Source organism: Hippopotamus amphibius, chromosome 12, assembly GCF_030028045.1.
Source record: "Hippopotamus amphibius kiboko isolate mHipAmp2 chromosome 12, mHipAmp2.hap2, whole genome shotgun sequence".
Lineage (NCBI taxonomy): Eukaryota > Metazoa > Chordata > Mammalia > Artiodactyla > Hippopotamidae > Hippopotamus > Hippopotamus amphibius.
Genome location: NC_080197.1, coordinates 5,431,213 through 5,444,158, shown reverse-complemented (window position 1 = coordinate 5,444,158; position 12,946 = coordinate 5,431,213). Strand labels below are relative to the sequence as shown.

Sequence of the window (12,946 nt, the reverse complement as noted above, 5' to 3'; positions counted from 1 at the left end):
ACCTGTAAATATTTGTCGACATCATTAAACTTAAGATACTTGCCTCCATGTTTCCTAAAAGGAATGTGGGGTCTTTGAGGAACTCTTTGTCTTCAACGTCCTCATCCCTGCAGGCACCAGTGCTGTATGTTGCATACAGTAGGTGCTCAATAGGTATTCATAAATTTGATGGCATCTTCTAGTTTACGGAAAGGTACAAGTGTAATCTTGACTCTGCTTTAATAAGGGTCGGGTCGTTCTGCCATTAAACATTTACACCCAGTTAACAACAGAGCTACTTCTGCTGAAGGTGGAATATGTAAACCTCATGGAGAAGACAGGTTTTGTTTTCACTTATTTTTTTTTCCAACAGTTTTTAAATGAAAATTTTCAAACATACAGAGCAGTTGGATCTACCACCTAGATTGTACAGTTAACATTTTGCTTCCATTCTGTTGTCCACTTGGTTTTATTAGGCATTTTCTCATCCCTGTTTGTAACTTCACTTCTTGGTTAATTATGGACATGATCTGATGCGAGGACCACATATTAAGATGCTGCACAGGACTTTCCTTACGGTCCAGTGGAAGACTCCACTCTTCCACAACAGGGGGCGCAGGTTTGATCCCTGGTTGGGGAACTGATCCCACGTGCCTCATGGTGCGGCCAGAAAAAAAAAAAATGTTGCTGAAACAAGGTGTCCTTACAGGTTTTCCCAAACCCCTATACACAGAGGTGCACTTCTCCCATCGTGTTACGTTTGGTCTGAGCCCAGGTTCAGAGGGGCAAATCCTGGAAATAGCAGGGAACTGTGGTGCTTGGTGTGTGCGCGTAGGTCTGCACGTGCACGTCTGAGCCTGCCTGCAAGACTCCTGCTCAGGCAGGGGGCCTTCAGAACCCTGCCTGCCCAAGGCTGCTTCAGGGATGGCTTCCTCTGTCCTGGGCCCTGGACAGGAGGATGCTGGGTGGGGGTGGGTGGGACAGTGTGACTCCCTGCAGCGAGGGATTGCTGTCCTTCCAGGGAAATGGTGATTCCAGCACCTGAGAAGCTCCTCGAGGCTGGGGCCCTGCCCTGGAGAGCGGGGATCAGGGCAGCTTCCCAGGCAGTCTTGGCCACAGCTTCCACTGGTATTTACTTATTTTTCTTTAAATCAATCCACTTCTTGAAAATAGTTGCCTTTCAAAAATAAATTTGTCGCTGCCAAAAATTCAGAGGAAAACATTTCAGTATATGGAAAATAACTCTTGCCCAAAGCAGAAAGTAACCATAAAAGATAAATACAATGAAAATGAGACAGGAAATAATACAACGGAAGTTAAAACATACCTGAAAGTCATCTTCAAGGTGTAAACATACCTCGCTGGAAAATTCCACAAAGGTGACATTATTCCGTGTGTTCTAGGGTACTTGGTAGACTGAAGGGATACTTTTTTTTAATTCAAAATTTGAGTTTCCTTTGAAGGAAGGGCTCTGTAAGAAATGAACCTTGAATGCATATAGGAACATCTAAGCCAGCATTTTCCAAATTAAATCATGATCCATTCGTAGGTGGTACAGTGACCTCAGTCGTAGCATTTTTTTTAATGGCGCCACAAAGGACAACAGAACCCTTCCCAGTACTTTGTGTACAGTAATGGTAGGTATTGTTTGCATTATGTGCTGCCATTCGTATGTGTGAATCTGCATGTGTGTGTGATATATTTTAATAACATTCGAGAGTGGGATTTTTTTCTGTCCTTGTTACTTTTTATATGATTTAGGGTGACTTCTTAAAGTTCAGTAACCTGAAGTAGTATTGCATGATTACCAGTCATAACTACATCCTTGCATTCTCCCCAAAATGAGAGGGGTAATTATTATGTATAGATTCTAATGTGACATTTGAAGTGCCTGTATAGGGACTTCCCTGGTGGTCCATTAGCCAAGACTCTGCGCTCTCAACGCAGGGGGCCTGGGTTGGATCCCTGGTCAGGGAACTAGATCCTGTATGCTACAACTAAGACCTGCAAGAAAATAATTTCACTTAAAAAGGTATAATGTAGTTAAGAGTGCAGAATTGGGTTGCCTGCCTTCACATCGCATCTCTGTCACTTACCAAGTCTTCATCGTTGAGCATGTGATTTAAACTTCTCTGAGCCTCAGTGACCTCATCTGTAAAATGGGAGACATTAACAGTAGCTACAGTAAAAAGGTAGGCGTGAGTATTCAAAGAGCTAATGCATGCCAAGGGCTTCCGTGGCTGGCGGGCAATAAATGCTCCAATGTTAGCTGCTGCTGTTGTAACTTCAGGGGGGATGGTGTCAGTCTCCTGGGACAAAAACCTCCCTAAGAGGATTCTCACAGAGGGAGGGGGCTTTGTTTCAGTGTGGCCAGCAGATGGCGCCAATGATGCCAATGCCAAGATCAGGGACCAGGTTCTGTATTCAGTTTCACCGGCTTCAGCTGGTTAAAAGAAATGGCATGTTGGCTCTCCATTTGCTATTGTTTCTAAGGTTGTAAAATAGTTGGAAAGTGGAATCAAAGGATTATTTATACTGCTAGAAGACTTCTTTAATATACTTCTATCTTTAGAAGATTGATGGCCTTCTTAGGAAATGCTGAGGGGACAGTTTTCAGAGGTCAAATTCCTGACTTTTCTACTTAAAATTTAATGTCCCTGTTGGTTTCCTCCTGGGACATTGAAGCCTTGTTGTGTGGGGGGCTCTGAGCACCTCCTCACCCTTTAGCATCCCTGCCCTGGTTTGGGAAGGCAAGATTCAGAAAATCTCCATCCCAGATGGGTTGTGGTAGCAAACAGGCCATTTTAAGATGACTTTTGGTAACTTTGGATACTGTAGGCCTCTGTGTGACTAGTCAGAATTGAGATGTAAATGTAAAATTTGGCACAGCAGATTTCAAAAACAAAAAATGTAAATATCTCATTTTTATATCAGTTACACATTGAAATAATATTCTAGATGGTAAAATTAATTTCACTTGATCATACTGTGGTAACTATGGCTCCTAGAAATGTAAATCTACTGCTCACAATGTATTTCCCTGGGACATTGGGGCCCCGGGTCCTCTGATTTTTTGGAGGTTTCCTCAACTCATTGCATTGTATGTTAAAATGCACCCACATTCCACCGTAAATACACATTCTTGCTGAGAATTTTCTGAAAAATTTTTTTCATGTTTTACTTCTGAAATTATTTGGCAGTCTTTAATTCACACGTGGCAATGGTTTCTTAATAATCACCTTGAATACCAGGAAATTTCTCAGATGTGTTTTCTGACAAATTTTTGGAACGCTAAACAGTTTGATGGTATTACATTTGTAGACACTTAATGAAACATTAATTTGGGTTTGTTTTTAAATTTTGAAGCTAATTTCCTCTCCCTCTCTCCCCCGCTCACCCCGACATTTTTGTAGGCCCTTGAACAAGCTGTATAGCCCTGTCCTTGGGTCCAGAGTGCCTGGTGGGAATCTCTCGGGGCTGCAGTGTTTAGGAAAGGCAGTTTCAACACAAGCGTCCTATTTCCTTGAGAGGTGCTGGGTTGACACCCAGAGACTGCCGCTGTTTCATAGCTCTGCAGGATTTCCTGCTAAGTGAGGTTACCCGGATTTCACAGATCTTGTGTAGCAGAAGGCGGGAGAAGGCGGGAAAACCAAGTGGCTGCATTTTTGAGAGTTTTTATCACAATAGGTGTTATGTCACCAAAAGGCAAATAGAAGCAGAGTAAATAATTTTGCAGCCTGTTGTATGTAAGTCTACTGTGAATTTTGCATCGATATGTTGAGAAATATTCTTTAAGGTGAGGGCTATTTCCAAAGCAAATAAGAAAAACCTGTTACACACTTGCTTAAATAGTAAGTCAGCTTAATAGTAAGTCAGTGTGCATTCTTTTGTTTTCTCCCTGCCTCCCCCGCCCGGGTGTGGAGCAAGGGTGGTGATGGGGAGAGGACATGGACACAGTACTAAGAAGAAACTTTCAATCCCCAGCATCCCATGGGCCTTAATCAGCACTGACCGCCTTTTGGGTCATCACGGCCGCTGGCAGTGCTGGGTCACCCCCGCGTCTTCAGTTTCCCTTCCGTCACTGGTCAGCAGTGGAGGTCTCTCCCTCTGCTTTTAAGTCTTGAATTTAGATGTCGCCAGGAGCCCCTTGGTACAGTGTCAACACTGTCCCAGGTGAGTTTATGGGTGTTGGTCACTCAGCAGATTTCACAAGGCCGCCTGGGGACTGGGAGGGGCCGGCCGTGTTTCGCTGTGACCCGGGCTTCCGGCCAGGACTTGCCGCTGCGCTGGAGTTGAACCCCGGCTCGTCCTGACCCTGGACACCTCCTCAGGCACCATATTTGCCGTCATTTCCACTCTCTCCCCTATTTTTCTGACTCTGGGGTTGGCCCTTAAAACAGAAGTGCAGGGGCTTCCTAGGGGGGGCGCAGTGGTTAAGAATCCGCCTGCCAATGCAGAGGACACAGGTTCGATCCCTGCTCCAGGAGGATCCCACGTGCTGTGGAGCAACTAAGCCCGTGCACCAAAAAAAAAAGAAGTGCAACGGAGGCTGATTTTTTTAGAGAGAGAATGCCTTGAAGCATTCAAGCAGGACTCTTCCCACTGAGCTCAGGTCAGTGTGTGTCTCCTGGTGCCGGGGCCCAGGGACTCCCCCAAGGCTCTTAAACTTCGTGTGACACGAACCCCCTCTGCCGTGAGGGCCCTTGACCTGTGTGGAAGGCCCCCCACGTGATTCTGGTTAAAAGCTTAGTCGCCTGCAGATGCAAAGAAGGTATCTGTCGTGGGCTGAATTGTGCCCCCACCAATTGTATCTTGAATCCTAACCCCCAGCCTCAGGATGCGAGACAGGGGATTCGATGAGGTCACTAGAACGGGCCCTAATCTAATATGACTGGTGTCCTTAAAAGAAAAGATTAGGATGTAGACTCCGCAGAGGAATGACCACGTGACAACAGGGAGAAGATGGCTGTCTGCAAGCCAAGGAGAGAGGCCTCACGAAAATCAACCCTGCCCACACCTTGATCTTGGACTTCTGGCTTCCAGAACTGTGAGGAAACAAATGTCTGTGGTGCTCTGTCACAGCACCCTGAGCTAAGTGTTCCCAGGTAGCCATGTGCCTTTCAGACTAGGGGTCCCCCCCTGGAATAGAGCCTGTGTTTATGCCGCACCTACAGGAACCTTCACACAAGGGCGGTCTGCCCTCTGCCCAAGAAGAAGGGAGAGGGACTTCACTACTTGACGGGGACCATCAGAGAGGAGCCAGGGGCAGGTTCCTCTCTGAAGCCAAAACAGTGGGGCCCAATCCACGCCCAGCTGGCGCGCAAAAGTCTCTTGCGCTTCCTCTTTTGGTTTGCCGTGTTGATGTTTTATTTCAAGGCTCTTGGGCCTCCGGCTTGGGTGGAGGTGGGTGCAGGTGGCCTGCGCGCCCCCAGCTATAGCCCAGCTCTGGGATGCAGAGAGGGCTGCCCAGACTTGACTCCACAAGAACGCTGCATGGCTTGTATCTCCATTAAAACAAACAGGCTTTGGGGATCCCTCCACGTCCCCCATCTCAGCGTTCCGGAATTCGTTCATTCACACATTTGTTCCTTCACATCTTTACTGAGTGCTTTCCATGTACCAGGCCCTGGGTACAAGGCAGTGAACAGAGCAGCCAGCAGCCCGTCCTCCTGGAGCTGGCCTCTTGTGGGGAGGTGGTCCCTACAGAAGCAAACAGATGTACAAAGCACGGTTGAGCAGGGACACAGGCCTTTGAGGGATGCTGGACGAGAGGCCTGGATGGAGTCCGAGTCCCAGGCCCTGGGAGCATCCAGACCAGCGACAGCAGATCCAAACACCAGGCTGGCTGCCTTCCAGGACGGTCTGGAACAGAGGATCGGCGTCGGCCCTGGCGCTGCAGCCAGAGGCTGTCTCTGAGGTGTAGGTGAGGATGGATGGTGGGGTCCCATCCTGGCTGCTCGCTGAGTATAAGGGCCCAGACTCACGAGACGGCCAGGAGGGGGGCAGGGAGGGTGGGGTCCGGTTCCGTTCCCAGTGGGGGTTGGGCAGGAAAGAAAGGAACCGGATGTAAAGTGGGGATGTTTTAAGTGAAAGGATCCTAAGTTGAACCCCCCCCCCTTTTCCCAGCTGCGCGGCTGAAGCTCAGAGAGGTACAGGGGTGCTTCCAAGTCCTGGAATGACCCCAGGGAGTCCCAGGACCCTTGCGAGGCCCTGAGGGCTCTTTCAAACCATGCGTCTGACAGCCGTGATCCCACCCGGTCGGGGCTCTGGGTTCCTCTCCCCTCCGACTGTGCTAGTCCCCCAGGGCTGCCGGAGCATCTGACCATGAACTGGGTGGCTTAAGACAACAGAAATTTACTCACTCACGGCTCTGGAGGCCAGACGTCCAAAGTCAAGGTGTCGGCAGGGCCATGCTACCTCTGACGGCACTCAGAGGGAAGGCTCTGCCCTGTGTACGCCTTTGGGTACTGGTGTTTCTCAGCTCTCAGGCACATCCCTCCAACCTCTGCCTCTGCTGTCACACGGCCTCCTCCTTCTGTGTCTTCACATGGCCTTCTTATGAGGACAACAGTCATTGGATTAGGCCCCATACTACTCCAATGTGACCTGATCTTAAATGGATGATAGTACAAAAATCCTATTTCCAAATAAGGAAATGGGTACCAGGGACTTGAATATATTCTTGGGGGACACAATCCAACCCATAGCAACTGCCTACTCCCAGGCACGGTCTCAGCACAGCGTCCTGCGTCCAGGCTCCCCTGCGGGGACAGGGACAAAGCCTGTGAGGTGGACCTCGTACCCAGCCACCTCCTGAGTGAGCTGTGTCCGGCGAGGGTGCACAGTGGGTAGGGGTCGGCATTTATCCATCTGCCACACCCAGAGCTATGAGCCTGGGAAACGGTCCTCAGGGGAGGCGAGGCAGCCTGTGCGCCAAGCAGCAGCTGACGGGCCCTCACCCTGAGCAGCCTGGCCGAAATCGCCCCTCCTGTGTCTTTCCATTTGGTGTCCCACCCCCACCCCCGCTTCCCTCCCGTTGGTGATGCAGAGACCTAAGGGGCCAGAGGATGAACGAGTCAGTGGTTCACACCTGGCTGTCCTCTTCTTGAGACAATGGTGCCCTCCGTCCCCTTCCTGGCTGGGCCCGAGGGCAAGGTGCCGACACATGCCCCGCCCGCGTCCTGCGGTGTCCCTTGTAATGAAGGGCTTGGAACTTTAGAGGGAGGAGCATTGGCCCAAAGGCCCAAACCACTGGGACCAAGATCAACCTCCGGGCTGACCTCCCAACCCACCATGTGATGGGGACCAAGGCAACAGGGACGGATGACCCCTGCCCAGCCATGCTGGCTTTCAGTGGCAGTCATCAAACTGCATCTGCTTCATCTGCGAACGCCTTTGGTTGTCATCATGGAAAACCCAACTACAATGGCTTAAACATGTTGGGATCTATTTTTCTTACCTAACAAGTAGCCTGGTTGTAGGCACTGATGTAGCCCAAGTTTTCTCAATTTCAGCACTACTGACATTTTGGGCTAGATAATTCTTTGTTGTGAGGGCTGTCCTTTGCACTATAGAATATTTAGCAGCTTCCCTGGCCTTCACATTCTAGATGCCAGTAGCAATCCTCCCGAAGTTGTGGCAACCAAAAATGTCTCCAGACATTTGCCAAATGTGCCCTGGGTTTAGCGGTACCAGGACTGGTGTCTGTGAGTCTCCTGCACTTTGCCTCATGGTCATAAGTCAGCTGCCACAGCTCCAAATATCCCAACCATGTTCAGAGGAGAAATAACAATAAGGGGTTGGTACCAGCTACCATCATTTCTTTGAGCAGAAAGCTGGAAGCCAAACAGATTTCTACTTGGTTCTCACTTCACTCAACCTGAGGTCTTACCTGCCCAGCCCTCAAAGCAGGGAAGCGAGGCCTTCTCTAAAGTCTGTGGGAGAGGGACTTCCCTGGTGGTCCTGTGGTTAAGATTCCATGCTTCCAATGCAGGGGGTGCAGATTCGATCCCTGGTTGGTGAACTAAGATCCCACATGCTATGTGGCACAGCCAAAAAATTAAAGAACTTAAAAAAAAAAAAATAAGAAAGAAAATACATGCTTAAAAAAATAAAAGTAAAATAAAATAAAATAAAGGCTGTGGGAGGACAAAATGAAATCACGGATTGACCAGTCATTGACTGCTCTGGGTGGCCTTGGGGAAGTCACTCTGAGCCTCAGTTCCCTCCCTCTTAAAACCAGGCCAGGGACTTCCCTGGTGGTGCAGTGGTTAAGAATCTGCCTGCCAATGCAGGGGACACGGATTCGATCCCTGCTCCAGGAAGATCCCACAGGCCGCAGAGCAACTAAGCCCGTGCACAACTGTTGAGCCCGTGCTCTGCAATAAGACAAGCCACAGCAACGAGGAGCCAGCACACCACAATGAAGGGTAGCCCCTGCTCGCCACAACTAGAAAACGTCCATGTGCAGCAACGAAGACCCAATGCAGCCAATAAATAAATAAATAAACAAATTTATTGAAAAAAAAAAAAAAAGAATCTGCCTGCCAATGCAGGGGACGCAGGGTTTGAGCCCTGGTCCAGGAAGATCCCACATACTGTGGAGCAATTAAGCCCATGCACCACAACTACTGAGCCCATGCGCCGCAACTACTGAAGCCCACGTGCCTAGAGTCCGTGCTCTGCAACAAGAGAAGCCACCACAATAAGAAGCCCACGCACCACAACAAAGAGTAGCCCCCACTCTCCACAACTAGAGAAAGCCTGCACGCAGCAACAGACCCAACACAGCCAATAAATACATAAATAAATAAATTTACATAAAACAAAACAAAACTGGGCTAATAGTACCTACCTGTGACAAAGGCTGTTTTGAGGTTAAATCACCTAATACACGCAAGGCACCCAGTTCATGCACTAAAACAACTGACCTGTATTATTATTAGTGGTGTGGGAGGATTAGCCACATAAAAGCACCCAGCACTCAAAGGCTATTCCATCGCTGGTGGTGGCTGGATCTCCCGCCTCTGAGCTTTTGCATTCTGCGCCCTGTGCTGTTCCCTATGCACCAAGGGCTCTGGCTCTCACCAGTTGCTCTCACCAACTCCCAGAGGCGTTGCCTGACTCTAAAGAACATCTGTCACTCTTTGCTCCCATCTCAGCACCTGCCTGGAAAAATTTACCTAAATGTAAATATAGTATTCATTCATTCATTCTCGCTCTGTTCCTCCTAAAATGTAAGCTCACGTGGGGGGTAGGGGTGGGGGCCACAGGGGCAAAGCCCGAGATGGGGTACGTTATTAGTTTCCTACTTGCCATCTTCCCGGGGCCTAGAGCCCTGGCCTGGCGCCTCATGGATCATTAATAAGTATGTGTTGGGTGAACAGCTGATTCTCAGGCAGAAGCTGGTGACACGTGGAGACGTAGGGCCACCCGACGGCCGGAGAGACTGGTGACGCAGAAACCTAAGGGCCGGAGCATGAACAAGTGAAGGAAGCAGAGCCGGGCATCCGTTCTTTAAGACACGGACGACGCCCCCTGCCCTCTTCCGGGCCGGGCGCCAGCGCGAGGGGCGCGCGGCGAGCCTGCCCATCCGGGGGGCGCAGGACGCCCTGCCCGCGCCCTGCGCCTTTCCCTGTGTCAGACCCCGCGCCCCCGGCCCGCGCGGCCGCCCCCTGGGTCGGGACCCCGAGGACCCCGCGGCGCCAGCACGTGCTCCGCAGACGCCCGCCGCCCGGCGCGCAGCCGCTCGGCCGGGAGCGGCGCTGGGCACGGGCCGCGGGGCACGGGCCGCGGGGCGGGGCCGCCCGGGCGGCGCTGGGACTTGTAGGCCGGGAGCCCCGCCGCCCCGCCCCCGCCCCCGCCCCAGAGCGCCTGTCTAGCACGGAGGGGGAAACGGAGGCCCGGCGGAGGGAGGGGCCCAGCGTGTCTAAGGTCGCGCGGCCGCACAGGGGCCGCCTGCCCTGGCCCAGCGAGCGCAGGCCACACGTTCGCGCACGGAGGGCTCCTGGTCTGGTCGGGAGCGCTCCTCGGCTTCTTCCTTACATCGTGAGTTCGCGCACCAGACATGTCCCCAGGGGCCCTCTGCTTGCCAGGCCCCACAGCGTGAGCAAAACGTCCGCGGCCCCACGTCGCAGGGGAGAGGGGCCTTCGACCCACGAATAGGCAACCAGGGCTTGGGGAGGAAGAGAGGAGCAGGATAAAGGGCGAGGGATAGGCGCAGCCCGGAGGTGGGAGTGGGCCTGGGGAGGGGGAGAAAACTGGGAGAGACGAGACAAGGGGAATGAGGGCAGACTGAAGAGTGTGTCCCCAGAGGGCTCAGAGATCCGTCCTCAGCGTGAGGGGGTGGGGCGGGGATCTGAGGGGAAGGAGGGATCAGACCGATGGTGGCCGGGTGGAGCGTGGGGTCAGGGAGTCCGGGGGCTTGAGGCGCAGCTGGGCTGGGCCTGGAGTCCAGCGCAGCCTGACAGGGAAGGTGCTGGATAGAGGCCTGAAAGACTAGTGAACGCTTCACCTGCTTCCCTGTCCCCCTCGGCCCCGCCAGGAGCTGGGGTCACCAGCAGCGACCCCACTTTGAGCAGTGTCAACTTAAAAAAAAATGCACAGCCTAAAAGTTGAGAATTATGTTTTATTCAGTGGACTTTCTGAGGACTCAAACCCTGGAAGCAGCTCTCAGGGCCCGCTTTGCAGAGGTATGGCAGGAGCCAGGATATAGAGGAGTTTTTTGCAACAAAAACCAGGAAGTCGGAACATGAAAAGATTACCCTCAATTAAAGAAACACCAGACATGGCAAGGTAATGAATGCAGCGCTCTCCTATGCACGTGAAGAGGTAAGCGTCTGGGCTCACTGAAAGCATTCCTTTCATGTGCACCTTAACCGTCTAGGGCCAGTATCCTGTTTTTTCCATCCTGAATGCCCTCAGGGTGCACAGTCGGGGTGGCTGCAGTGGCTGATGGCTTGATGGACACAACATCCTTTGTTTACTGACGTGGCCTGACATTTTTGTCCACAGCAGAGTCCCCACTGCACAGGACATCACAATGCTGCTGTCTGGACATGCGGAGGGTTTGAGGCCCTCAGGGTCGGGCTCTGCACGGCCATGTGACCCAAGGGTGGAGGGTGTTGGTGCCAGGGCCTCGGGTTCAGTGCTCTTGTCAGACGTGAAATTCCTAATAACGTTGGACAAAGGGTCCTGACAATTCTGTAGTTGGTCCTGCTACAAAGACCTGGAAGTGGGCCTGTTTCTAGGGCTGGGGAAGGTGACAGAGGGAACAGGGCCGCCCTCTGCTTGCTTTCCCCCAAGGGTGGCTCACAGGGATGCAGGGATCCCTGGCACGGGGATGGACTTTTGAGGAGGCCAGAAGTACATCCCCTGCCCAGCCATCGTCTCAGAGGGGCGTCCTGGATCACTCTGGCCCCTCCTGGATGGTAGCACGCGGATTTATCTCCTAGTGGATAGTATAGTGTACGTTTACCTGTTTGTCTTGTTCACAGAAGCTCGGGATCCTAGAGTGTGTTCTGTGCACTCCTGCATCCCCCACGCCCTAATAAATATTTGTGGAACGAATTACGCTTGTGTATAAAAACAAAAATCATTTCACCTTTAATATAAGTTCCTGTACTGTAAGTATCACAGGAAGAACTGTCAACTTACTAAACAGGATCCGAATCATTTACACCTGACTCGCTGGACTGTGCGCTCCAAGAGGGCAGGGGCCCGGAACCCCGCGAGCACGCAGAAGATCCCCTAGAAACGCCCGGACGCGCCTCCACCCCACGTGGGCGCCCGGCCGCAGGGCTTCCCCGCGGCACGTGGGGCGCGGCGGGGCGGGGCCCGGACTACGCTTCCCGGCGGCCCCCGCGCGCCCGGGGCGGGGATGAGGGGGCGGGGCCGGACGCCCGGGGCGGGGCCGGGATGGGCCAGGGGCGGGGCCGACTACAAAGCCTTGGGGCGGGCGCCGGGGCGCGGAGTACCCGCAAGCGCAGGCAGGAGCGCCGCGCAGCGTCTCGTGCACGGCGGGAGCGGCCCGCGAGTGGACGGGCCCGGCTGCCGGACCGGTGCCCCTGCCGCCCCGCTCGCTCCCCGCCGCCCCCGATGAGCGCAGCCCCACGCGGCCCGGGTCCGTAGGCGGCGGGGCGCCCCCCATGCTGCTGCAGCCCGCGCCGTGCGCCCCGAGCGCGGGCTTCCCGCGGCCCCCGGCCGCCCCCGGCGCCATGCACGGCTCGCAGAAGGACACCACATTCACCAAGATCTTCGTGGGCGGCCTGCCCTACCACACCAACGACGCGTCGCTCAGGAAGTACTTCGAGGGCTTCGGGGACATCGAGGAGGCCGTGGTCATCACCGACCGCCAGACGGGCAAGTCCCGCGGCTACGGCTTCGTAAGTGGCCCCGCGCGCGCCGCGGCCCGGGCGCCGAGTCCCCCCGCGGGCGGGCGCCTCCCGCCGGCCAGGCACCTGCTGCCCCCTCGGGCTCCCCGCCCCCACCCCACGCCCGGCGGGGAAGGGAGAGCCGCTGTGTGCCCTTAGGACGCCGGCGCTTGTGGAGCGGTTTGGGGGCAGATGGCTCCTCGCGGCACTTCCTGGAGCAGCCGGCGAGCGCGGGGCCGGGCTTCACCCCGGGGCGCTTAGGAGCCCTCAAACAGCTCGCGTCTCATTCTCCAGAAGCGCGCTCAGACGCTCCAAACAGCCTGAGTAAAAAGCGGCCCGAGGACGCCTCTCTCACTGCCCAGCTAGGGTGTCCCCAAACCCCTCCCAGGAGGAGACTCGCGGGCCCCACTGGCCGGGTCGGCCAGGCCGGGACCCCTGCCTCCTTTCTCGGTTGTTCTGTCTTCCCTTGGGGTTGTTTCCGTGCTTGAAGTCGGCGTTTCCCAGCACTTGAACTCCGAGGGAGGAACCGGGGTCGGGGGTGCAGCTTTGTGGGACAGGGCCAGGCGCCTCGGGTGAGGGGCCCCCGGGGTGAGGGG

At 53.8% G+C, this 12,946-nt stretch overlaps 1 protein-coding gene and 1 long non-coding RNA gene across 11 annotated transcripts in view; one reads left to right on the top strand and one right to left on the bottom strand.

Annotated features, from left to right (window-relative positions):
* Positions 1 to 5,602: 5,602 nt before the first annotated feature.
* LOC130833671 (uncharacterized) lies at positions 5,603 to 8,330 on the bottom strand. Of its 2 annotated transcripts, none has more exons than XR_009048515.1 (4): positions 7,871 to 8,330; positions 7,070 to 7,171; positions 6,342 to 6,534; positions 5,603 to 5,679 (listed from the first exon to the last, which is right to left on the bottom strand). It is a non-coding gene; the product is annotated as an uncharacterized LOC130833671 (long non-coding RNA). The 2 variants fall into 2 exon arrangements; XR_009048514.1 differs by having other exon boundaries at positions 5,629 to 5,841.
* Positions 8,331 to 11,903: 3,573 nt separating this feature from the next.
* The window catches only part of RBM38 (RNA binding motif protein 38), a 95,844-nt gene continuing 94,801 nt past the window's right edge, over positions 11,904 to 12,946 (top strand). For 4 of the 9 annotated variants that reach the window (XR_009048466.1, XR_009048467.1, XR_009048465.1 and 1 more), the window contains exon 1: positions 11,904 to 12,362. Coding sequence is in view for 3 of the 9 variants with exons in the window: in XM_057703058.1 (XP_057559041.1) it covers positions 12,126 to 12,362 (237 nt within the window). In the remaining 6 variants the exon portion in view is untranslated. The remainder of the gene's footprint in view (positions 12,363 to 12,946) is intronic. The other 5 variants (XR_009048469.1, XR_009048468.1, XR_009048470.1 and 2 more) reach the window with 2 other exon arrangements.